The 27,341-nt window shown below is 44.8% G+C and overlaps 1 protein-coding gene and 1 long non-coding RNA gene across 2 annotated transcripts in view; one reads left to right on the forward strand and one right to left on the reverse strand.

Annotated features, from left to right (window-relative positions):
• The window catches only part of LOC137557196 (uncharacterized), a 63,828-nt gene extending 57,356 nt beyond the window's left edge, over positions 1-6,472 (reverse strand). Inside the window, exons 1-2 of the long non-coding RNA XR_011029537.1 lie at positions 6,305-6,472; positions 4,730-4,786 (exon numbers count right to left, since the gene is read on the reverse strand). This is a non-coding gene — a long non-coding RNA (uncharacterized lncRNA). The remainder of the gene's footprint in view (positions 1-4,729; positions 4,787-6,304) is intronic.
• Positions 6,473-8,455: 1,983 nt separating this feature from the next.
• REEP5 (receptor accessory protein 5) overlaps positions 8,456-27,341 on the forward strand; it is a 54,370-nt gene continuing 35,484 nt past the window's right edge. Inside the window, exon 1 of the mRNA XM_068271681.1 lies at positions 8,456-8,711. Coding sequence (XP_068127782.1) covers positions 8,594-8,711 — 118 coding nt within the window. The 5' untranslated portion in view covers positions 8,456-8,593. The remainder of the gene's footprint in view (positions 8,712-27,341) is intronic.

Raw genomic sequence — 27,341 nt, forward strand, 5'->3', positions numbered from 1 at the left:
ATATATGCCCAGTCCATGTAGCCAGGGGGTATATATGCCCAGTATATGTAGCCAGGGGTATATATGCCCAGTAGATGTAGCCAGGGGTATATATGCCCAGTAGATGTAGCCAGGGGGTATATATGCCCAGTAGATGTAGCCAGGGGTATATATGCCCAGTATATGTAGCCAGGGGTATATATGCCCAGTAGATGTAGCCAGGGGTATATATGCCCAGTATATGTAGCCAGGGGTATATATGCCCAGTAGATGTAGCCAGGGGTATATATGCCCAGTAGATGTAGCCAGGGGTATATATGCCCAGTAGATGTAGCCAGGGGTATATATGCCCAGTAGATGTAGCCAGGGGGTATATATGCCCAGTAGATGTAGCCAGGGGTATATATGCCCAGTAGATGTAGCCAGGGGTATATATGCCCAGTAGATGTAGCCAGGGGTATATGTGCCCAGTAGATGTAGCCAGGGGTATTTGTGCCCAGTAGATGTAGCCAGGGGTATTTGTGCCCAGTAGATGTAGCCAGGGGTATATATGCCCAGTAGATGTAGCCAGGGGTATATATGCCCAGTAGATGTAGCCAGGGGGTATATATGCCCAGTAGATGTAGCCAGGGGTATATATGCCCAGAGTAGGTAGCCAGGTGCCCCCCTCCCTGCCTCCCCAGCAGGAGGGGAGCAGCACAGAGAAGAGGGAGAGCTGCTCTCTCTCCCTCGCTGTCCCCTCCATTAATGTCCGGGTGCTGGCAGCGGCGGGCGGAACTTACCTCCGTCTCGTCGCAGCGCGGATGGATCTGCCGCTACTCTGGTCTAGTCCAGACCAGAGCAGCGGCTGCGGGATCCGAACTTCCGGCCGGCGCTGGAGCGAGACGGAGGTGAGTCCCGCCCGCTGCGCCAGCACCCGGACAATAACGGAGGGGACAGCGATGGAGGGAAGGAGAGCCCTAAGGTGAGAGAAGAAGGGGAGATGGCCCCCTTCTCCACCGTCCACATAGCTCTCCCTCTTCTCTTCTCTGCGCTGCCCCCCTCCGCAGAAAAAAAAAAAAAAAAAAATCAGCTCAGCTGGGCGCCCTTAGGGACCCGGCGCCCGGGGGCACTTGACCTACCCCGACCCCCCCTAGCTCCGCGCCTGACTCTGGTCCCTCCTTCCTGGCATAACAACAGAGCATGTCGCTAGCTGGCATTGTACAGTGTTAGCCCTGCAATGCTGCCTGAGGGATTGAGTACCGATCCCTGCCAGGTGACAAGGCTTTACATGATCCAGAGGCTTCCATCTTCTTCGGTAAGCATGTCTTTTTGTACCCAACGTTTGCCACGGGTACACTTTAATCACTTGAGGACCGTGGGCTTTACCCCCCTTTTTTTTACCAGGCACTTTTTTTCCATTCAGACCACTGCAGCTTTCACGGTTTATTGCTCGCTCATACAACCTACCACCTAAATGAATTTTGGCTCCTTTTCTTGTCACTAATAAAGCTTTCTTTTGGTGCTATTTGATTGCTGCTGCGATTTTTACTTTTTGTTATATTCATCAAAAAAGACATGAATTTTGTCAAAAAAATGATTTTTTTAACTTTCTGTGATGACATTTTTCAAATAAAGTAAAATTTCTGTATACATGCAGCGCGAAAAATGTGGACAAACATGTTTTTGATTAAAAAAAAAAACCATTCAGCCTATATTTATTGGTTTGGGTAAAAGTTATAGCGTTTACAAACTGTGGTGCCAAAAGTGAATTTTCCCATTTTCCAGCATCTCTGACTTTTCTGACCACCTGACATGTTTCATGAGGGGCTAGAATTCCAGCATAGTATAAATACCCCCCAAATGACCCCATTTTGGAAAGAAGACATCCCAAAGTATTCACTGAGAGGCATAGTGAGTTCATAGAAGATATTATTTTTTGTCACAAGTAAGCGGAAAATGACACTTTGTGACAAAAAAAAACAAAGTTTCCATTTCTTCTAACTTGCGACAAAAAACAATGAAATCTGCCACGGACTCACTATGCTCCTCTCTGAATACCTTGAAGTGTCTACTTTCCAAAATGGGGTCATTTGTGGGGTGTGTTTACTGTCCTGATATTTTGGGGGGTGCTAAATTGTAAGCACCCTGTAAAGCCTAAAGGTGCTCATTGGACTTTGGGCCCCTTAGCGCAGTTAGGCTGCAAAAAAGTGCCACACATGTGGTATTGCCGTACTCAGGAGAAGTAGTATAATGTGTTTTGGGGTGTATTTTTACACATACCCATGCTGGGTGGGAGAAATATCTCTGTAAATGACAATTTTTGAAAGAATTTCTAGAATGAAGACACCGCAAGGTATTCCGTTAGGTGTATGGCGAGTTCATAGAAGATTTTATTTTTTGTCACAAGTTAGTGAAAAATGACACTTTGTGAAAAAAAACAATAAAAATCAATTTCCGCTAACTTTTGACAAAGAATAAAATCTTCTATGAACTTGTCATACACCTAACAGAATACCTTGGGGTGTCTTTTTTTCTAAAATGGGGTCACTTGTGGGGTTCCTATACCGCCCTGGCATTTTACGGGCCCAAAACCGTGAGTAGTCTGGAAACCAAATGTCTCAAAATGACTGTTATGGGGTATAAGCATCTGCAAATTTTGATGACAGGTGGTCTATGAGGGGGCGAATTTTGTGGAACCGGTCATAAGCAGGGTGGCCTTTTAGATGACAGGTTGTATTGGGCCTGATCTGATGGATAGGAGTGCTAGGGGGGTGACAGGAGGTGATTGATGGGTGTCTCAGGGGGTGGTTAGAGGGGAAAATAGATGCAATCAATGCACTGGGGAGGTGATCGGAAGGGGGTCTGAGGGGGATCTGAGGGTTTGGCCGAGTGATCAGGAGCCCACACGGGGCAAATTAGGGCCTGATCTGATGGGTAGGTGTGCTAGGGGGTGACAGGAGGTGATTGATGGGTGTCTCAAGGTGTGATTAGAGGGGGGAATAGATGCAAGCAATGCACTGGCGAGGTGATCAGGGCTGGGGTCTGAGGGCGTTCTGAGGGTGTGGGCGGGTGATTGAGTGCCCTAGGGGCAGATAGGGGTCTAATCTGATAGGTAGCAGTGACAGGGGGTGATTGATGGGTAATTAGTGGGTGTTTAGGGTAGAGAACAGATGTAAACACTGCACTTGGGAGGTGATCTGACGTCGGATCTGCGGGCGATCTATTGGTGTGGGAGGGTGATCAGATTGCCCGCAAGGGGCAGGTTAGGGGCTGATTGATGGGTGGCAGAGACAGGGGGTGATTGATGGGTGGCAGTGACAGGGGGTGATTGATGGGTGATTGACAGGTGATTGACAGGTGATCAGTGGGTTATTACAGGGAAGAACAGATGTAAATACTGCACTGGCGAATTGATAAGGGGGGGGGGGGGGGGGTCTGAGGGCAATCTGAGCGTGTAGGCGGGTGATTTGGTGCCCGCAAGGGGCAGATTAGGGTCTGATCTGATGGGTAACAGTGACAGGTGGTGATAGGGGGTGATGGATGGGTGATTGATGGGTAATTAGTGGGTGTTTAGGGTAGAGAACAGATGTAAACACTGCACTTGGGAGGTGATCTGACGTCGGATCTGCGGGCGATCTATTGGTGTGGGTGATCAGATTGCCCGCAAGGGCAGGTTAGGGGCTGATTGATGGGTGGCAGTGACAGGGGGTGATTGATGGGTGATTGACAGGTGATTGATAGGTGATTGACAGGTGATCAGGGGGATAGATGCATACAGTACACAGGGGGGGGGGGGGGGGTCTGGGGAGAATCTGAGGGGTGGGGGGTGATCAGGAGGGGGCAGGGGCAGTTTAGGGCTTAAAAAAATAGCGTTGACAGATAGTGACAGGGAGTGATTGATGGGTGATTAGGGGGGTGATTGGGTGCAAACAGTGGTCTGGGGGGTGGGCGAGGGGGGGTCTGAGGGGTGCTGTGGGCGATCAGGGGGCAGGGGGGGGGGAAATCAGTGTGCTTGGGTGCAGACTAGGGTGGCTGCAGCCTGCCCTGGTGGTCCCTCGGACACTGGGACCATCAGGGCAGGAGGCAGCCTGTATAATACACTTTGTATACATTACAAAGTGTATTATACACTTTGTATGCGGCGATCCGGGTGCTAGTAACCCGACGCCACTTCCGAACGGCCGGCGGGTTACAGTGCGAGGGGGCGGAGCCAGTTGCCGGTGGCCGATTGCGTCACGAATGACGCAATCGCGCCGCCCATGCCCCTAAAAGGACCGCCGCCTCTGGGCATGAGCTGGTCCTTGCGGGGTCCACTTTCCGGCCGCCTCTGTGCGTTGGGCGGTCGGGAAGTGGTTAATTGCCAGTGACTCGAAAAGCTATTGCATATGTAATGCTATAGGTGATACTTAAATAATCACATCACTTAAAGCGGACCCAAGCCAAACATTTTTTTAATTCAAAATATTTAGTTGCACCACTCTGACACATACAAAGATAAATAAACACTCCTTAAAGCCTATGAGCATTTCAGTGCATGCTTTTCACCCTTCTCTTTTCATAACTAGGGTTATACAGGTGGCAGGAAAGGAGGGGTTCCTCCAATAAATGTAAAATATTTTATATTTGTCATCATGCAGCTGAAAAAAGGCTGCTATGTATTATTATAATTTAGAAAATAGATTTTATTTCTGAAATCTTGTATTTTTAATTTGGGTCCACTTTAAAGAGAAACTATCAAAGAAACTGTCCTTCTGTAAACCCCACATACCTATAGAGCTTTTAGACAGCAACAGTAGAAAGCTTTTCAGAGGTCTCTGATGACAGCCTGTGTGAAAAAAATGCTTTGTTTATAAGCTTTTGTAACAGTTTGTGTCAGCATCAGGGCTACAGCTGTACCATATAGATAGGTTCCACTTCTCTGTCACTATTCACAGAGGAATTATTTACTGTTGGTTTCTGTCCTGCTTACACACACTGCTTGTTCAAAGATCATATGAGAACAGCTGAGGGATTTTTTAGATACAGAGAAGGATCTGAAGAGGAGGACCTGTACTTTTTCCTAACTTGAATGCTTCTCCCCCACTCAGAATGAGCTATTGCTGGCTGTAAACTCTGTTTACACTGCATAAAACAGAGAGAGAAAGAGAGAGAGACCTAAAAAGGGGAACACACAGAGCTGCAGCTGATGAGTTCTTTACACACATTTGAAGCTATATTTCTGCTTTCTATCATTCTGAACAGAGTCCAGTCACAGTATCTCAGCCAGTGAAGATTGTTTCTGTACGTTGGATGTTCTGGACACAGCTCTCCATAGTAATGCCTACAGTAAAACCTGTTCTCCATAAATGTCATATTTTCTTCACATCCTCTGTAATAAAACCCCTGTGTGTGCTGTCTCTGTGCATTTAGCTACTGCGTATGTGCGCAGCACGAACCCAGCCTCACTGAGGCAGGAGGACAGGGACGGGGCCAGGGAGCCAGGCGGGCAAGTGAGCGGGGGCCAGGTGTGCGCGTGCGCGGCGGTTGTGCGCGCACACATGTCTTCAAACGGGCTTGGGTCTGCTAGTATAAAATAAAAAGATAAGAAAAACCTTTGTACTGCTGTTTGCTAGTAATTACTGGAAATATATGTGGCATTTAAAATTTTAGTTAACTGTGTGAGGATAGACAACCATTTCCATGATGCCTACAATAAGGGGTGGAGCCCAGAAAAAATGACTTAAAGTGGCTCCGAGGTGAACTTTTACACATTGCATAATTGTGTTCCTTTCCTAATGTTTATAGGGCATTCATCAAGCCAAATACTTTTTTGTTTTTGTTTTAATACTCTAATTCCCTATAAACTAAAAAAGCCACACCCACAGATTTTCAGAGAGCCTTGGTAGTAGCAAGGGCTCATGGGAGCTCAGTCTGGGCAGGAGGAGGGGGAGGTGTTACTAGCCATTGATTTCAGAGGCAGAGGGGAGGAGGAGAGGGGATTAGGCTGATGGCTCAAGATACAGATAAGCCTCCCTCTGTGTAATGTTTACAAACATGGCTGCTGTCATTGTATCACAGGAATAAATAATCATATTCTATTAAAACTGTTTGCAGCTATATTTGCTGTGTAAACCATCTAAACTTTAGATAAGATATATAGACAAGTTACTTGTTATAGTTAGTTTTTCATCTCGGATCCGCTTTAACTAGGTAAGTTGTCCTCCACATATCAGACTTGGTACTTTGGGTTTATGAATGCTAAATAAACAAAGCACTTATAGGTCCACTTTAAGCTGTGTACAGACCGGGAAGAACAGTTGCCTTAAAGTGTACCAGTAGTGAAAAAAGTGCAATAGGTACTTACCAAAGTAAATGGAAGTGTCTGGATAATCCAAACGATTCCCCATCCCCCTCGCCATTCCAGCGTTGTGATGCCCCGAAGCCAGGTGGGGAGGTCTCCTCACAACGTATTGCTTCAGGCTGCAAAATGTCTAGATTCGGCCTTGCATTTGGGTATACTCAAGTGGATTGTACTGTTTTTATAGAGAGGAGAGGAAGGTTAATAGTGCTTTGTATGATGGAGCGGCTTTTGGGGTGTGTGTTATGCTGGGAATACACCATGAGTTTTTTTCGGCAGATAGATGACTCAATAGATCATTTTCAACAGGTCCGATCTGATTTCGATCGTTTTTATGATCGATTTTCTCATAGAAGTGAATGTAAATCGATCAGAAAAACGATTGGAAAATCAATCAGAAAGAAAATCTGCCAAAAACCTCATTGTGTATTGCCAGCATTATGGAAGGGTACAAAGTGTACCTGACTGAAACAGAAAAGATAGACACCTATTAAGAGGGAAGCATCTGGATCCTCCAGCAGAGGCGTATGGGTGGGCAAAGGGGGGGGGGGGGCAGATGTCCCCGGGCATATCACTATAAGAGGGCGCAGAGCATGGTCACCGCACCCCCGACTGAGAGGCTGCTCGCTGTCTGCCTGAAGTGCCCCTGCTTCTCTCCCTCCCTCTTCAGAGGAGTGCAGAAGTGTAACAGCAGCAGAACAAAGGAGGCACATCTGGCTATCTAAACAGCATTTATACATATGGCTCCACCCATGACCACGACCACATTCTGAAGCGTGGCCATGCCCAATTTGTCCAGAGGGCGGCGCAAAAACTGTCTTTGTCCCCGGGCGCTGAAAAGCCTAGCTACGCCTCTGTCCTCCAGAGGCTTCCAGTGTCCTTCTCATTTCCACCATTGCCGCTCACAAACCCCTGGGACATATCCGACTAGCTATCACGGCCACACTCCTCGTTGTGCATAAGCGTAGCCATACTGCACCTGCACGCCCATCCACAGGCCCACCTGAATTGCGTGCATCAGTACTTCAGTCCCTAGTACTTCAGTCTTCAGAGCGGTGACCCCTGCACTGAAGACACAGGAGTGGCTGGTGTTCGTGTCTGCGAGTGTGTGTATACAGGGAGTAATATCTTACTTCTTGTATACGCGTGCTCACAGGCACGGACACCGGACGCTCTCCCGTGTCTTCAGTGCGTCTCCACGCTGAAGACTGAATTACTGTCGCTGCACCAGATAGTACAGTGGGGATTCGGACCCGCAGCCGTCTGCCAGATGTTAAGGAGCCGCGGCCACTGTACCTGCTACCTATACTGGGGCTAATGTACCTGGCTACCTATACTGCGGCTACTGTACCCAGCTACCTATACTGAGAGCACCTATGGAGCTACCTATACTGAGAGCACCTATGCCTGGCTTCCTATACGGGGGGCACCTACCTATTATGAGGGTATTATTTTTGGTGGCACTACAGCTATAATATGTGGTGCAAATTGTTGGGTGCCATGTGATCATTCCAAATTGGGGAGGGGGGGGGGGGTGCATCCTCACAATTTTGCCTTAGGCAGCAAAAAGTCTACAACCAGCCCTGCACATCCAGTATGCCGGGCTGCTCACCCACAAGCAGCTCCATACTACTGCGCGGGTGCAGCACGGCCATGTGCATGCATAAAGAGTAGTGCAGGCAGCCATGAACTTCCAGAGGGGCCCAGCCAGCAGCAGTGGTCTCAAGGAGGATATTGTAAGCCTCTGGATTTACTTTCTTCTTCTGCTGGTAATGAGATATATATATATATATATTCCAATTTTTTGGTTAGTTCCCTTTAAACAAGCTCGGGACATTTGTTTACACTATTCTTGGCTGAGATAGCCCTGAACTGGATAGTAATGTATTTAATTATTTAATGGGCACCAAACCTGCCCAACTTATTTCTGTCAGCAGTAAATGACACTGTTATATGGCATATAGCTCTGAATAGCGGAGAACATGTCTCCTTTGTTCCTCACTATCCCCAGGTCTCCGGGGAGGAGCCCTGGGCCGGTGTCGGACCTGGCAGTGCTGCAGTAGAGCGGGGCCTGGGTGTGGTTGCAGCACTGGCATTGGAGACGGCGGAGATGGACGGCCGCCAGCTGACAAGTCGGGTCCCAGCCTGACGACGAGGAAAGTCAGATCCACGCTAGGCTCCGCCCTCCTCTCGCATGAGATCCAGCAGCAGCCGTGCGTGTGTCAGGCAGAGCAGCCATCTCCCTCCTTCCAGCAGCATTTCCCTGTCTGCCTCTCCGTCTGCCCGGACTCCAGCATGGCTGCGGCGCTCAAGGACGGCTTCGACAAGTTCCTCAACCAGAAGAACGTGGCCACCGACCTGCTGGGGAAGATCGAGGCCAAGACTGGGGTGAACAAGCGCTACATCGCTCTGGGTGAGAATGCAATGCCTGGCCCTGCTTCTTGGCAGCCTCTGGCTGATCAGATGATCCCCGTCCTCCTGAGAGCAGATAGCAACATCTGGGCTTTGTAGCACATCTCCAGGCATCCTGCTATAGGGCTGGGCATTGTTGTCTCTCAGGCAGACTGACACAGGCACATTAACACTGCACATCACATGTCACATGCAACTTGCATTTCATTCTTCTGCCCTGGAATTAACAAAATAAGCAGAAGCTGAACCAGAACTTTCCACTAGACTAATCGGATTTGGAATCCTAATGTGCATATACAATTTCCTGTCCAATCGATGGGTAATCCAATGGGAAGTTGTATCGTGTGTGTACATATCTAACCTGCTCCCGATCGATAACTGGATCAATTTTTCCCATGATAACTTCGCAAAACCGATCCCGTTATTGACCATGTTGAAAATAATTGTCCAATTCCTGCCATTTAGATGGGAAATTACATCTTGTGTATTTAGCATAATGTTATTTAACACATTGTAATTAATCTGTTAATCATTACCTTCTGAATTTGTTATTTGATTGTCCCCATGCAAAGTTCTGGTTCAGACCATGCTAATTCTGGTTCCTGTTGTGGAAGAAAAATCATTCAGTATCAGATTTTTTAAGCTCCTGTCTAGGATTCACGGCTACGCAATTTGGCCTGAATTTATATCCGAGACTGAATTTACAGCGGAATAGGTTAATCTTCATCTGCCAGGTGTTGGCTGCTAATTTGACTACAGAGGATTAGCTAAAGTTTAACAATGAACGCACCTGCTGTTGCTCCATGCTGCTAGTGTGACTACGCTTATACCTGACATATGGTAATCCCAGTGCATGAGTTTTCTCTATGTATGGCTTTCACACAAACACTGACAAAACAGGCCATATAATCGTAGGCTGAGTACACCTCTTGGATGTAACACTATTGTCCCATTTGTTATCTAATATGATTTTAAAGGCAAAAATCACCCTTTTTTGTTTTCGTGAATTTTATCATCGGACCATTTTCAGATGATTTTCTAAACAAATTCTATGAAACATTTCATCAGTATTGCAGTAATAATTTTATATTGTAGGTTTTTATTCATAGATCAGTTTGGTTGCATCAGATGCCTTTATTTATACCATGTGTAGCCAGATAAAGAAGCAGACTGATCATTGCCATGCTGAGATAGTCTTATCTATATTTTAGAGCAGTTAAGTTTGCTGATGGTATCAGGAAGCTGCTGATCAGTAATGAAAGCAACATAGGAAGCCTATTTATAGCCTCTGATCCTTAGTGGCTTTTAACCATAGAAGTCCCATGTGTTACATGAAATATCTTCAAGCACAACTAGCACATCCATCGCAGCGACTGATTTTTTTATTTTTTTTATTTTTGTTCCCAATTATACATTTGTGCACAGGTTCTCATTTGACCTACATTATATAACAGTGGCTGGAATTGTTCTGTGTTTTTGTAACAGAGCAGTTCAGTTTTCCAACTAGAGAAAGAAAAAAAACAGCTGGTGCTTTTGACTTCACTGACTTTTAATTTGTAGCCTAGTTTGAAGGGAGGGTTCGTTATTATTATTATTATTATTATTATTATTATTATTTATTTTCATGCAAATTTTTGGGCAATATGCGTGCGTTTGCTTTAAACGTGTTTGCCTTTTTACAATAGCTATTGACTTTCAATGGGAGCTATGCTGTACTGCTGTGAGTCTTTTCCCCCGCATGCAAAATTCTCAGCGACTTATATTGGTTTTAAATTAGAAGACGCAGCAGTGAGGGAGGGGTCAAAATTGGTTATGTAGAGGATGCCCCTGTTTTTTCCGTGGACAATTTTTTTTCTAATCTGCATTTTCTGCATGCCCCAGCCAACAGTCAGCTGACTGATGGCAATGGGAAATACACGTGGTGTGTGAAAAATTAGTGCAGGCAGTACATTCCCCCACCCCTCCGCATGTAGGAACCATGCTGTGACTCAGCCCATTGATTAACATGGGCTGTTACATCTGGAGCAATTCTGCATGCTCAAAAAATGCATGTGACCACTCCTTAAAAGGCATGCAGTTTTGACCAGTGTGAACCCTGCCTGGCCAGAGAAGCCTACTGGATGTGAGATTAGAATGACTGTACTAACTGCAGATTGTCACCTTCATATCACTTCAAAAATGGAGAAGTAACTTCTGGAAACCTGTGAGGAGCACAAAGCTGTCAGGCTGGGATTCTCATTTGATTCTATGAACTAGCTTGCTGTTTGTAGTGGCTGCATGACCTCTAAGTAAGCAAGGGTGAAAGTTGGAAATCTGCTTATGCTTAAGGAATGTAGTGAGATGAACTTTAATAAACTAAGCCCAGCCCCCTGAAAGGCGCTGACTGTGTGTGTACTCATTACCATCTGTTTTCTTATCTATACTAAACTGGCCATACATCTATCGATATTGCAGCCCGATAATTTTATTGAATCGGATGAAAATCAATGTGCAGCAAGCATGCCTGGTGTATCAGTCAAGCATGCAGGAAAATCTTGGGCTGATGTGGTGGAACGGGTGCACAGTGATAACTGCATGCGATATTGCGACGAAGGCGACAATCTCGTCCACTGCTTCCCACGAGCACTGCTAGACGCTTGTCTCGTGACGTCACACGCACCATGTGCTATACACACCACCATGTGGTGTCGCGTGTATGACTGCAGCGATCAGGGGAAGGAGCAGATGAGACCAGGAAGTACCACAGCTGTAACAGGTGAGATACAATGCATAGGCACATTTACATATGGGGGAACAGTGCCAAGGCGGCGGAGGCATCGTCACAGGGCTGATTCCCGTCAAAAGCCATGCCAAAATTGATCACGAATTGGCTTGTGGTGTATGGGCAGCCAACAGATCTGTCTGATCAGGTTCGTCTCTCTGATAAGCTTGGTTGAGCTGCCGTATATCGATAGATATATGGGCACCTTTTAGAATAGTGTAGCATCCACCGATGCTAAAGGACAACTGAAGCGAGAGGGGTATTGAGGCTGCCATATTTACTTCCTTTTACACAATACCAGTTCCCTGGCAGTCCTGCTGATCCTCTGCCTCTAATACTTTTAGCTATAGACCCTGAGCAAGCATGCAGATCAGGTGTTTCGGACATTGTCCGATATGACAAGATTAGCTGCATGCTTGTTTCCGGTGTTATTCAAACACTACTGCAGCCAAATAGACCAGAAAGGCTGCCAGGCAACTGGTATTGTTTTAAAAGGAAATAAATATAGCAGCCTCCATGTTATTCTCACTACAGTTCTCCTTTAACCACTTTGAATCCCTTGCTACGCTTATCTACTCCCCACGGAGCAGTGCTTTTCAGCGCTGCTAGATTTGGGCGCAGCCGGCGCCTCCATAGACTTCAATAGGAATCATTCCTATTGAAGCGCTCAGTGAGTAACGTCGGCTCCGTCAGAAGACAGAGACGAAGTTGCTTAAAAACATAATAATTCGGCCTCCAGCAATCGCTGGAAGCCGAATTATTTCATTCCCCCACTATCCATGTCGGCCTGGAGGGGGAATAGTAATTAAATCGGCCCGGACTTGTGCAGAAGCAGGATCAGCTATATACTGCTGTATCCTGCGCCCAAGTCTACCGGCGCCGATTTCAAATGTACGCACTCCCCACAAAACTTTATCTGAAGCTCAGGGGAGTAGACAGGCATACTTGTGGTAAACAGTGTGCTGTATGCCCAATAAGCTATCTGATTATGTATATAGGGTATCATTTTAACCGTGACAAGTAAGAGAATAGATTTTGTGTTGTTTGACAACTGAGGGCTAAGTCATGTGATTTTTTTTTTTTTTTTTTTTTTTTTTACTGGAAAACTAAATGAAAAGCAATAAAACTGTTATTTTCATGTACTCTATACCCCTAAATAAATACTTGTAAAAAAAAAAAAAAAAAAAAAAGTGACAGCATTGAAAAGGGAATACATAGTTACCCTAGGGACTTAGCTTTTAAAATATGTATGCCATGAGAGTGTATTACTGTTAATCATGAAGATAAGGGCTTTTAACTACTGATAGAGTACAATGAGAAAACAAAAAACACAAACCAGAAACTAATATATTATCGCCATACATTGTACTAGGAACATTATTAAAATGTTGAGATAACCAGGACAAATTAGCAAATACAATGTGTGGGTTTTACCTATGGTAACATTGTTTATTTGAAAACTATAGTGGATGGAAATGGAGAAATAGTGTTTTTTTTCTTTTTTTTTCCTCATTTTTCCCTTTAAAATGCACAGATAATAACATAATTACTAAAAGCAAATATCACCCTCACAAAGTATAATATGTGGCAAAAAAACAAGATATAGATCATTTACATCTGATGAGTAGCAATAAAGTTATTGGTGAATGAATGGGAGGAGCGCTGAAATGTGAAAATTGCTCTGGTTTTTAAGCAAAAAACCCTGTGGTGCTGAAGTGGTTAAGCCTCATACAAACCTGACCAGTAGCATGATTAACTCGAGCTTGACTTGGATACATTCGCCAGCTCTTATTGGAACTACTCTACAGAGCATGAAATTAAAAGGACTTTCAGGGCTGGAACCCACTAGGTGCGCAGATTGGTAAAGTGCTTTTTATTAGGGCAGTCCCATGAACAGCATTGTGATTGCAAACGCAGAGTGAGGCCCAGTGCACACCAAAACCGCTAGCAGATCCACAAAACGCTAGTGGTTTTGGGTGCGGATGAAAGAGTTTAGGCCCAGAGCACACCGGGCGGATCTTGATGCGATCCGCCGGCCGCATCTGCATCAGCATCCACATGGCTAATGTATCTCTATGGACTGGTGCACACCGGCGGTTTGAGGTTTTAAGCAAACTGCAAACGTGCAGCAAGAGGCACGTTTGCAGCTTGCTAAAAACCTCAAACCGCCGGTGTGCACCAGCCCATAGAGATACATTAGCCATGTGGATTTTCAGGCGGATGTGGCCGGCGGATCCGCCCAGTGTGCACTGGGCCTCATAGCAAAAAGCTGCTTGCAGCATTTCGGGTGCGATCCCAGAGTGATCGTATCAGTGGCTACAGTAGCCAAATCTCAATAGCTCAGGAAATTGCAGCACTTTTGCAATTTAGAAAACTGTGGGTGCTTTGTGATTTGTGCAGAGCACCTGAGTGGTAAAGCCTGATGCTGGCTCTTCCAAATATTCTACTGCAGCTATTTCGCCATGTTGACCAGTGATTTGACTTTCATAGGAGTCAAGGAAAAATGTCAGTGAAATCAGTTGCAACAGCCAATCTGTGCCTCCTTAAAGTGTCAGGTCTTACATGCTAAAATAATGTCTCTTAATCTCTGTAGCAGCCATGCTCAGATGTGACTTCATGTGACAGATGCCTCTCCGCTGCCTGTGCCAAGGGCATCTAGTAGGCTGTGGAAGCTCCGCCTTCAGCTGCTTTTGTAAAAGAGGTCTTGTGGGACTTGGTGCTCACTGGTGCTTTCAGTAGGCTTTGATTGACACTTCAAATCACTAATCAGCTTTGCCCCAAACTGTCTGCAGCAAGATTTTTGGCAAAGCCAGCCAGGACCAGGCTTGTGATGTAAACAGGCCTCATTGAGAACAATACATTTCACTTGAGCTGTCAGGAATTGCTTGTGATCATAGGAACCAGTTCAGGAAACCTTCATGTTTACCACTAAAGTTGTGTTGTTGCAAAATATTTCTCTGATATTTTTTTTTCTATTGGAAATACAATAGAATGCCTTTTTAGTTATGGTTATCCCAAGGGACCAGGAAAAGTAGTTTATATCAGAATTATACATTGTATATTTTACACAAATACATTTACTAGGACCAGGGGATTAGTTTACTATATCAGTTTACTGTAACAAGATTTTACTGAAGAGCCAGGACTACTGAAAGCAGTGAGGTGTGGGCATACCTGAACTCAGCAGGGCAGTGAAGGTTGACTCCTGCAATTAGTAATAAAAATAAACAGGGAGCCTCAGCAGGTAATACCTGTACTAAGGCTGCTTGCCAGAGGGCTGAGCACTGTGTATGCGCAACAATCGTAACATGTCACCTGAAATGATCACCAATGATACTTTGTGTGATGATGCAGCATTAGCCATACATTATAAAATGGTTAGTTGAGCTTCAATAACAATGGGGACAAAAAGGTAACAAAGCTTCCTCTTCAAGCGCCTCCACCATCTGCCTGCTGAAGAGACCTTGTCAGGTCACGGTGACACGAGAGTTCTTACTGTCTATTGTTCTCAGGATACCTGGCTGCTGGTGACTGCAGTATAGTTAGCCATATATGGGGTGATTCTTGTAACCTAATTGAACTACACACTATCCAGGATGTCTCAGGGCTATATTGCTTATTGCATTACCTGCAGAGATGCTTGCTGTGGCAGATCAAATCGCTGTGACATACCGTAGATTGTAGGCAATATCTAAGAGATGATCTCTGATAGAAGGGCAAGGGAAAGTGATACACCCAGTATCCAATATTACAACTATTGTCTGTTCTCCCGCAGAACTGCCCTACAGCACTTCTAACCAGCCAGCTGGAAAATCCTGCTTGCCTTCCTAGTGTTGTACCTGGAAGGTTTTGTTATGCTTGTTTGTCAAATGCTAAAAAAAAACAACTCTTTAAGGACACCTGAGGTGAGAGGGATATTGAGGCTGCTATATGTATTTCCTTTTTAAGCAATACTAGTGCCTGGCAGTTCTGCTAATCTCTTTGGCTGCAGTAGTATCCTAATCACACACTTGGAACATACAGCTAGTCCAGTCGGAAGTAAACCTGCTTGCTTGTTCAGGATATATGGCTAAAAGTATCAGAGGTAAGGCCTGGAACCCACTGAAAACCGCAAACGCAAAACGCAACCGCTAGCGTTTTGTCTTAGCGGTTTGCAAGCGGATTCATGCGCGTTTTTGGTCGTGTTTTGCAACATTGTATTTTTTTCCCCAGCGGGTGCCTAGCGTTTTGCGTTTTTATCCTGATTGGTCCTGTGAATTATTTTTCATTTTGTTACAGTGTGCTTAACCGCAAAACGCTAGCAAAACCGCTCAGTTTAGGTTTTGCTGAGCGTTTCTGCTAGCGTTTCAATACTTTACATTGAAGCGCTAACGCTCCCAAAATGCTGCAGGTCCTGCGTTTGCGTTTCTGGGAAACGCAAACGCTGCTGTGGAAGTTGCCCTATCCATTAACATTAGCCCAGCGTTTTGGCAAACTGCTAGCGTATCGCAGTGCTGCCAAAAGCGCTCCTGTGGGTTCCAGCCCTTAAGGCTCAGCAATACAGCCAGACAATCTGCATTGTTTAAAAGGAAATAAATGTCAGCCTCCTTATCCTTCTGGTTGGGTGCACACATAACATAACATGAAAGGCTGCGCTTTATGTCATGTGCCTATTTTTTCTGTGTGCGTCTCTGCTGCATTTGCGTGTCTGTGTTTTTTTTTTTTTTTTTTTTTTTTTTTTTTTTTTTTTTTTTTTTACTGCAGATGCATCTTTCAAGCGTTTTGCGTGCTAATGCATTTGCAGTTCGCATATACAAAATGCATGTGCGGTTTTCATGCTTTTTACAATTGTTTTATGCAAATTAATAGGAAGACAACATGAAGCAGAAATACATCACAAAACTATTTTTTTATAAAAACGCATTAAAAAAAGCATACCATTGCGTTTCCATTGACTTTTATTATGTGCATTTTTGTATATTATGCAACAAAACCAGCATTTTTGAAAACTCACGCATATAAAATGCATATGCGTTTTACCTGCTGCCCATAGACTTCCATTAGCAGCAAGAACGCAGCTTTTTCCGCAACGCTAGCGTTTCTGCTAAGTGTGCACCCAGCCTCTCAGTTCAGATGTGAATTAAGACCTTGCATGGTACAGATGCCCATAAACCTCAGGATGCGGTGGGACTAGCAGTTATTGTTTGACTCTGGTTATTGCTCTGGTTTCATTGTCAGATCTGACAGCGGATGCAAAACTGGGTGGGTTATGAGCTGCAGTTTGCTGAGCCATAGCTGGTTGCCCCCAAAGTTCTCTACAGTTGTTAATTCCATGCGGCTCGCAGGCTGTAGCTGCAGTGCCGCATGCAGAGGCTCGCAGCAGTAACAGCCACTGATTAGCAGCTGCTAGCTGTGCTAACTGCTCGCAGTATATGGGTAATTTCCTGTAAGATCCGCAAATATTGTATTTCGCTAGGCCCACTGGCACTTTCAAAAAATATGGCCCTTAGCCTGAAAAGTTTGGACACCCCTTCAGGTGATGGCTGCATTGTGCACTGTCCTTCCAGCTTCTGTATTCTATCAGTAGTAAGTAGCTGATCTCTACAAGAATTTCCGAGCTGTTATAAAAAGTGCTTCTGTCAGCCTTGCATGGCCCCTGATGTAGGCAAGACATGTGATGAGGAAGAGTGATAATCATTGTCTCAAGTCATAAGGCTGGTTATGGAGAGAACAGAAAATTACGTTTTTCACGGCTCCTGGTGTTCTTGCTTAATTGCCTTTGCAGTCAGTCTGAGAAATGGAGGTGTTTTTCTGCCTTTAATTAGAGGTGTGTGTGTGTGTGTGCGCCCCCATGCAGTGTGTTACAGATGAACTAATGATTTATGTATATCTACCACAGTTCACTCAGCAAACAGTGCAGCATCATGTAGAACATACATGTGTACCTAGGCCTATAGGCTTAATTCAAGACTTGTTTGGTAAAAAATGTCATGTGAGGTAAATTTACCTTGTGGTAAAAATGTTTTTTGCTTTTTTAAGTATTCACTTAGATTTTCACACATGCGCTAATAGGTAAATTGACAACTCATGGATTTTTACCTCATGCGGTATTTCATCGATGGGTATTTGATGGGTTATTGTGTAGTGCATGGAAAACGGAAACCAGATCTGATACAGAAAGCATTCTTTTATTAACTGACAAGTAAAGAGCAGGTCCAAGCTGCATAAAATTAACATATCATTTGTATCAGCTTAAAGGGAACCAGAGGCCCCAGGAAAAAGGTTTTATACATACCTGGGGCTTCCTCCAGCCCCATACCCACGGATCGCTCCCACACCGCCGTTCTCCGCTTCCTGTATCCAGCAGTATCGGGTCCCGTAGTTTCGGCCAGACGGCGGCAGGACGCGGCCAATTGTCCGCATCACAGGGGCTCCCGGCATACACTTACGCGTGCAGCTGCATACTGAGCAGCCGCACGCGTAAGAGTATGGAGGGACCCCCTGCTCATGCGGACAATTGTCTGCCGGAAGTGACGGGACCCGGTACCGCCGATACAGGAAGCGGTGGACGGCGGCGTGGGAGCGATCCGTGCGTATGGGGCTGGAAGAAGCCCCAGGTATGTATAAAAGCTTTTTCTGTGTTTTTTTATTTATTTATTTATTTTTTTAGTTCCTCTCTGGTTCCCTCTAAAACAATTAGTATCTTATTAATTATTTGTAATTACTACATGAGTATTTGTGTTTTACAACATATGTTTTCATTAGCTCTCGTACATTCTTTATTACCGTAGTTTTACGGTAATTGACTTTCCTTTTTTCTCTGCCCACTTTCCCTTCTCTTTCCATCCTGAAGTGGGATGAAACTCTTATTAACTGAAAAGATTAAAATAAATCATCCAATAAAACATTTATTTATTTAGCTTACCTGTCCTGTTGTTTTAGTGTCCACTGTCAGATTTAAGAGAAATGTGATATAAAGGGGAACATTTTTTTTTTTTTTGCTGGTTTCCATCTGTTTCTCTGTGATGCCAAAGGTGACATCACTTCTGCCCTTTCCTTTTTCTTCTTCTTACTTTTTGTGTTTTACCCAGCTCAGTGTTAATTTACTGCTAATTTTAAAGGCTGATTTCCACTAGTAGTGTCAGTTTCCAGCTCCTGTTGTGCTGTGAAGAAGCATCCCGAATCGCTAAGCGGTGCCATGCACAGCAATACAGATTTGGGTGAGTGCTGCAGAAATTTGCCGCGTGTTGTCCAGATTTCCGCACCCGTGGGATCTGGACGGCAAAGCCATTGAACAGATAGGCATAGTTTCCTAGCCTAATCTCACTGTGGGGAAACACTAAAGTTTGATGCCAAAATCGGTACTAGTGGAAATATGACATTACAGATTACTGTCCCTCAGGCGGCAAACATCACCTAGATAACAGGCTTACATCACTGTGTAAACTCTTCAAAGGGAGAGGGGTATTCATTTTTCTTCTGGTCAGTGTCCCTTTCTTATCTGAAATGGGAAGTTTCCGTTAAATATATTTTGATGTAAGCTTGTTACTGTAGCTAAAGTAAAACAATTCCCACAATCCTGTTGGCTCTGCACAGTTCAGCAACCAGGTAAACAGATCAGGTAAAAAATAAAATTAACATTAGACAAATGGGTACCTATTTTAGAAACAGGTTTATATATTTACTATATTTGTGTCACTAACTATTTTTGGAAATTTTTTATTTTTGGATGTTACAACCCACTTTAACACCCTGTGGCTGTTTCTTTCCCACAAGGCAGGAGATAAGACTGAACATCTCACTTGTTTTACTTTGTGTTATCCTTTGTGAATTGACATTTATGAGGTATTTACTTCACAAATTTGGTAACTTACCCCTCGTCTGAAAAACAGCATACGAATTAGCATGTTTCTAATGGAAATGTGCCCTAAAGAGGAAAGTTTTAAAACTGCGGTGTATGGCCTACAGGTTGAGCTGAATATTATGCACCATAGTTTTCTGTTAGATGGCAGTTTCCACGCTACCTGAATGTGATGGGAAATATTTACATTTTTACACTGGTGACATTACTTTTGGGTCAAAGGCACATAGACGGGGTTCCATAAGTGGGTATAAAAAATACCTTTTTAAAATGTTTTTTTCTAAATGCTATTCTGGCTGAAAGGAATGCATTTAAATATAACCCTCGCCCCTGTATTTACTCAATGCAATTTATAATAGCCAATTGAAAAATAATAGACGTTAAGAAAAGAAACAATCTCTGAAATGGATGAAGGATACTCTTTGCCTTTTTTCTGCAGTTGCTTCAGGCCCTGTTCACAGTGGTCAGTTGCATTGCACAATATTCTGCATATCAACTGACTACACATACAATTCTATGGGCCTGTTCACAGTACTGCGGTGTAATGGATTGCGTTATTCTAACTTGCTGCATGCAGGATTTGTATTAAAGTCTATTGCTAGTCTCCATTGCAGTTCACTGTATTATTATAATGCGTTCATTATGCAACTGACCACTGTGAAGCTAGCCTCAGTGTAGCTATAGGCTACCTGGTGACTTCTGCCCGTGTCTTCCTCACTCTATCCAGTTTGCAGGGAAAGTCTGATCTGGGAAGGGCCGTAGTATAGTACAACACTTATGCTTCATACACACTTGAGATAAAAGTCTTTGGAAAAGGCAAGATCACAGACCAATTTTACACCCTTCCATGTAGTATGAGAGCCATACTCTACACAGTCTATTCTATGGAGCTGCACTCCCCAACAAATAAAATCTTTGCAGGATGCTGCACACAAAGATGCATGTACACACTCAAAAGATCATTATCTGCAAAAGATCTGTTCCTGCAAAAGATCCATTCCTGCAAAATGCATTCATAGTCTATGAGATCTGCAGATCATCATACACACTTGGTTTAACAGACAATCATCTGCAGATCAGATTCACCAGGGTGGATTTTCAGATCTGCAGAGGATTGCCAGATATGCAGATGAAGTCTGTTAAACCAAGTGTGTATGAGGATCTGCAGATCTCAGACTATGACTGCAGTTTGCAGGAATGGATATTTTGCAGGAACAGATCTTTTGCAGATAAGGATCTTTTGAGTGTGTACGGGCATCTTTGTGTGCAGCATCTTGCAAATATTTTTTCTGATGAGGAGTTCAGCTCCATAGAATAGACTGTGTAGAGTATGGCTCTCATACTATATGGAATGGGGTAAAATTGGTCTGTGATCTTGCCTTTTCCAAAGACTGTTATCTCAAGTGTGTATGAAGCATCACACCCAATCCTAGAGTTACCAATGCTTATAGAAATCGAGGGTTCTGATTTTTTTTTTTTTTTACTATACACATTTCTGGTCTTTGATTCCCCTGTCAAAGCTTGTATCTAATGTATTACGTATGTACATATATAACATTTCCCAATTTAGTTTTAGAATTTTAATATGTGCTTATTTCTATTACTTTACTCGATTGAGCCTATATGTATAACCAGTGCTGCCAGGTGAGCATGCTATGCAGTATGACAACATGCAGCCTAGTAATTTAGGCTACTTTCCCACCAAGACGTTGCGTTTTATAACGTGCCCCTAACGCAACGCATGGTGGTGTTGAAGTTGGACGTCATATTGAGCTGCGTTATGCAGCTCTCAAAGCAGCCGCACCAGGTTAGTGATAGGAAGTCCGGATCTTTTTAAGGATTTGGATCATTTGAATCGGATCATGGAAAAGATCCGGATCTTTAAACCGAATCATTTGAATCATTTTACTAGGGAAGCAGAGTGGGTGAAATGACTAGCAGGACAGGACTTTCCCTGCACTGTACATTCTGTATGTTCCTGTTTCTTCCAGACAGACATCCACTGTGAACCGAATCTTTCATTGTGATGATCCGGATGATTCGATTCACAAAAAAGATCCGGATTAAATGAACGATTCGTTCATGATCCGGACAACACTACAGTCCCACCACGAGTCACCACAGTGCAGTGAATATTAATTAGCCATGTGGCTGGCCGCTGAGGAGGAGGGGAGACCTCCTCCTCCAACATTACTGAGCATGTGCAAACAGTCTAACGTGGCTTAGCCGAGTATAACGTACGTTTTTCTTCTTACTCTGTTCTAACCAGCAGGGAGAACAGTTCTGCATGATAAGAACCTTCTTAAAGCCTAGGTAATAGCGGCAGTTTAGCATGAATTTCTAGAGCTGCACTACAGATAAGAAAAGTGCAAATCTATCCCTAAACTGCCGCAGACTAAAGCCCCATCTACACGGAGGGACATTGTAGCGATCCGGCGGCTCGATTAGCCGCCGGATCGCCTCTTCCGCGTGCCCGCCGGGTCCCCGCTCGCGCGCCGCATTCGATTCCCCGCTCGTCCCCGCCGGCGCCGCTTATCTCCCGCACGATTCCCTGCCATTGTCCCCTCGCGGGGATCGAGCAGGGAATCGGCGGTACAGGGCATCAGCGGCTCAATTGGTAAGCACCATCGCGGCCGCATCTACTCGTGTAGATGCGGCTTTTAGGTGCATACACACATCCGACCATAGTCTTTGGAAAATGAAAGATCACAAACCAACTTTACCCCCTTCCATGTAGTATGAGAGCCATAACTACACAGTCTATTCTATTGAGCTGAACTCCCCGTCAGACAGAAATCTTTGCAAGATGCTGCACACAAAGATGCTGTACACATTCAAAAGATCTGTTCCGTTCCTGCAAAAGATCCGTTCCTGCATAATACATTCATAGTCTATGATATCTGCAGATCCTCATACACACCTTGTTTAACAGAATCATCTGCAGATCAGACAATCCTCTGCAGATCTGAAGATCCATCCTGGTGGATCTGATCTGCAGATGAATGTCTGTTAAACAAGGTGTGTATGAGGATCTGCAGATATCATAGACTATGCATGGATCTTTTGCAGGAACTGTAATCTTTGATCTTTCATTTTCAAGATCTGTGATCTTTCATTTTCCAAAGACTATGGCCTGATGTGTGTATGCATCCTAAGAAGTGCTTGATAGCAGTTCTACATAGAGTGCAAACTAGGCATAATTTGTGATGGGCCTGCTACTATCAATACAGCAGGTCTGTTGGTTACCTCAGCAAAGGCAATTCCCCTCACACACTGCACTGTCTGAGAGACCTTCCTAGCTCCTCCTATGTTACAACAGTTTTAGAAGGAATCTGCACCTGCATCTAATGATTTCTTAACCACTTAAGGACCACAGTGGTAACCCCCCCCCCCCCCCCCTAAAGACCAGGCACATTTTATCTAAAATGGCCACTGCAGCTTTAAGGCACAGCTGCAGGGCCGCACAACACAGAACACAAGTGATTTTTTTTTTTCCCCCCCACCAACAGAGCTCTCTGTTGGTGTGGTCTGATCGCCCCCCAGTTGTTGTTTTTTTTTTTTTTTTTTTCTCCTATATTTCGCTTTAAAAAAAAAACAAAAAAACCCTTTTGCCTCCCTCCCCCAACCAGCCTATCGCAGCGATTGGCTGTGATAGGCTTCAGCCTATCTCTGCTGATCGCTCTCTTGTCCCCCAGGGGGACAGCCGTATCACATTGCTGTCCCCAGTGAAGCGCTGCTGCTGATCGCAGCGCTGCATGGTGTAAATAGACGGTGATCACGCCGTAACAGTCTCCTGAGCGGCAATAGGCTCGGAGACTGAAGAGGGGGCGGAGCTCCGCTCCCCGAGCATGAGATGCGCGCGCATGCAAATTAGAACCCCAGGACTTGACGTCAATTGGCGTTAGGCGGTCCTGGGGCTGCCGCTGCGGCCACGCCCATTGGCGTGGGGCAGTCGTGAAATTGTTAAGGTGCCTGAGACAGTTCTGCACGGATTTCTAAAAACCTACCTTGATAAATCTGGCCCAATGATCTGATCTAGACTGGGATACCTCCAGCCCTGTCTTCTTCCGCTCAGACTGCCCAGATAGTTCATGTACCTTTCAAGGGCCTGGCAGTCTGAGCCATGCCCCTCCCCCCCCCCTTCCCTATAAGTCATTGCTAATTAACACAGCTGCCAACTACAAACTCATTGATGGGAAGTTAGTAAATTTCATTTGATAGCATGGCTTCCACTTCCTTAGTGGAAATGTGTGTTGAGAGAATTTTCCATTTATCTCTAGAGTTGGCAGTCTAAATTTGTCTATAGCAAAAGTTATTTCTAAAACAATTTCTGCACCCCGGTAACACCTTATGCGGTGTGATGTTGTGAGTATAATCATGTATTTGCTGAAAGAAAGGGACTATTCATTCTTTCTCCTATGTGTAAATAGGATCTAAAATGCGTGTATACTGTCTCCTTTTGTGAGAGATTGGAAACCCTGCAGAAAATGCAGAGATGAGTGTGAAGCAGTGACTGGACCCATAGGGCTGGTGAGCACTACAGGAGCTTTTTAAACGCTAGAGATTTTAAAAGCTCCTGCTAATGCAATGCTATGGGGGATTTTTACAAAATCTGTGAGAACACACACATAGGATAACATTAGCAGGAGCTTTTAAAATCTCAAAGTGCTCAGAAAAGTTCTTCTGGTGTGCATCAGCCTTAAGTCACATTAAGCTGGATTTCTTGAGTAATCTACATTCCTACGTATTTCATGACTCATGTGAGTAGTTTCCTAGATGTTGCAACTGCAGCATTTGTGTAGTAAAATCATTCCAATTCACTCACTTTAGCATCTTGGGTTAAACATGTACTGGTATAATTAATCTCCACTCACTGATTTAAAGGGAGTCTGAAGTGAAAATAGACTTATAAGAGCATGGTTTTTATGTACAGCTAATAAATAGAACTTTAGTAGCACAGATATGAGTCTCATATTGTTTCCAGTACAGGAAGAGTTAAGAAACTTGTTATCTGTGCAAAAGAGCTTCTCTGAGCTCTCCAACTAATTTTAGTTAGAGAGCAATGCTATTTTCTGAAGCACTTATACATCAAAGAAACAATGCAAGACAACTTTAGATAAGGTTTTACTGCAGGGGGTTCAAAGGGTTATTAGCTCTGCTCGGTTTTCATAGTTTAATATTTGCAGTTTACAAATTACCATCTGCATTTTAGAGAATGATGCAATGTTATAAAAAAAGCTATATAACTCAAAATAAAAATGACTTTTTTTTGCTACTAAAGTTCTATTAACCACTTCTGTGGTTTGCTACAGTATATCTAGTAGATAATCGTCAATGGGTACGGATGGCAGATGCTCGCTCCCGCTCGGGGATTTGCTGATGCCCGTTAGCATTTTTTGGATTGCGGAGGCGTTTCTGCCTCCAATGTAAAGTATAGGAAAAACGCAAACCGCTCTGAAAAACGGCAGTTCAGAGCGGTTTTGCAGGCGTTTTTGTTACAGAAGCTGTTCAGTAACAACTTTACTGTAACAATATATGAAATCTACTAAACCAAAAACGTTTCACAAAAACGCAAAATGCTAGGTGAAACGCTACAGAAAAATAAGAAAAAGCATTTCAAAATCTGCTAGCATTTTGCGGATCTGCTAGTGGGTTTTGGTGTGCACCGGGCCTCAATCCTGAGCTGGCCTGAATACCATTTGCTAGCTGAAAGACCATCATAACAAATGCATGCAGTACTATGCAAGAACATGCATGCAGGAAATCCAGGGCTATCTGGCTGCAGTTCAGCTGTGGTAAGCCATCGGTGGAATGATGACAGCATTCTGAGCTGCCCAGAACTGCAGAGCAATTGCAAATGACAACTCATTGTGAATGCACAACCGAATGCAGGCTGACAAGCCAGAACTGTCCCCTAAGGGCTGGAACCCACAGGAGCGCTTTTGGCAGCACTGCGATACGCTAGCACTTTGACAAAACGCTGGGCTAATGTTAATGAATGGGGCAACTTCCACAGCAGCGTTTGCGTTTCCCAGAGACGCAAACGCAGGACCGGCAGCATTTTGGGAGCGTTAGCGCTTCAATGTAAAGTATTGAAACACTAGCGGAAACGCTCAGCAAAACCTAAACTGAACGGTTTTGCTAGCGTTTTGTGGTTCAGCACACTGTAACAAAATGAAAAATAATTCACAGGACCAATCAGGATAAAAACGCTAAAAAACAATGTTGCAAAATGCGACCGAAAACGCGCATTAATCCGCTTGCAAACCGCTCAGACAAAACGCTAGCGGTAGCGTTTCGCGTTTGCTGATTTCAGTGGGTTCCAGGCCTCAGTGTCTTGCAATCTTAAGCAAATCGCTCTCCGTGGAAAAGGGCCCTAATAGATGTTTAGCACGTACATGAAAAAGAGGCGTTTGGGAGGAAAAATGGGCGCTGGGTTTGCCGGTAGTAAAATCTCGATAAAATTAGTGATATTCTACTACTAAATTTCCATAATCGAATATTGGTATTTTTTTTATCAATATTTTACTATTGCTAAACCTAACCCTACTCTCACACAGAACCCTCCCTCTACTGATGCCTAACCCTAAGATGCCCCCTGGTGGTGCCTAACCCCTCTCCCCGGTGGTGCCTAACCCTAAAACCCCCTTGTGGTACTCTGCACCCGCTATGCAATGCTGCAATATAGTTATCCCCAAGCCATTTTTCTCTCTGCAATCCTGTGCAGAAAAAATGTCCCCTGTTGCTGGTAATCGGGTGCCTCCTGGCGGACAAATTTACCTTCTTACCAAATGCTGCTAAATGAGGCTTTTATCATATGCGCCAATGGCAGCTCCATTTTTTTCTGTAAGGGCTCCTGCACCCTTTTTCCCTGCTTCGATGTTCAGCTGCATACTGCTAGTTTCAGCCCACTCTGCAGCCTGTTTGATGGGCCACTTGGTAAAAGGAGATCACCAGGGAGAGGGTACAACTCACATGTAAACAATGCATTCCCATCCAAACATCCTGCTTTTCCACTTGTAAGTATGATCGCAAGCGTGATGCACTTTTGGTCGAGCAACCTGCTTTTTTGCGTACATTTTTGCGTACATTTTTACGCGTTCCCGCTAGTGCAGGAACATTAACACATACATTTTTACGCATTACTGGTTCAATGCGTACATTTTTACGCATTGAACCAGTAATGCGTAAAAATGTATGTGTTAGGCCCGGTTCACACTTGCGGTGGCCCTCCGGAATCGCCGTGCCGGAGCCGCACCGCTTGCAGAACGGACGGAACGGACGCACGGCATAGCAATGAAAGCCTATGCGTCCGTTCACATGCGTCCGTTCTGCCGAACCGGATCCGGGCCGGATCCGGACTCCGGCCTCCGTTCCAACATGCGCTATTTTTTCATCCGGCTCCTCCGGCAGCCGTATCCGGGGCGGAGCCGGACTGCACCATCCGGCCAATACACACCAATGGGAACCGGAGAGCGCACAACACACTGGCTGAGAAATCCGGATGTTCTACCCCACTTCCTATGGGGATTGTTGCGGCGATATTGGATGGGGACACATGGGCAAGCATTTTGGAGTGGAGCAGCACAGCTGGATCCGGATCCGGAGATGTTGGCAGCATGTCGGAGGTGGAGGTGAGTGCTAAACAGCAGAGGGCCTGATTCCACAGGTCCCCCTTCTGCTGACCTCCCAGACCCCAACATTTTTTTTGTTTTTAACGTTACTTTTGCCAAACGGATCCGGATCGCATCCTGATGGACACCTGATGTAACCTGACCGGATCCGGATCGGATCCGGATCAGAACCGTACGGTTCCGATCCGGATCCGGTCCGGATCCGGTCAGGTCATCCGGTCCGTTTGGCAAACAACCGCTAATGTGAACCGGGCCTTAATGTTCCTGCACTAGCGGGAATGCGTAAAAATTTACGCAATGTGTCCCGCCGACCTCAGAGGTCGGCAAGCTGCCAGCGAGGGACTGGAGCAGCAGTGAGTGACTACGAGGGCACAGGATGGCTGCATGGGGCTGGTA

This window comes from Hyperolius riggenbachi, chromosome 1 (genome assembly GCF_040937935.1).
Source record: "Hyperolius riggenbachi isolate aHypRig1 chromosome 1, aHypRig1.pri, whole genome shotgun sequence".
Classification (NCBI taxonomy): Eukaryota; Metazoa; Chordata; class Amphibia; order Anura; family Hyperoliidae; genus Hyperolius; species Hyperolius riggenbachi.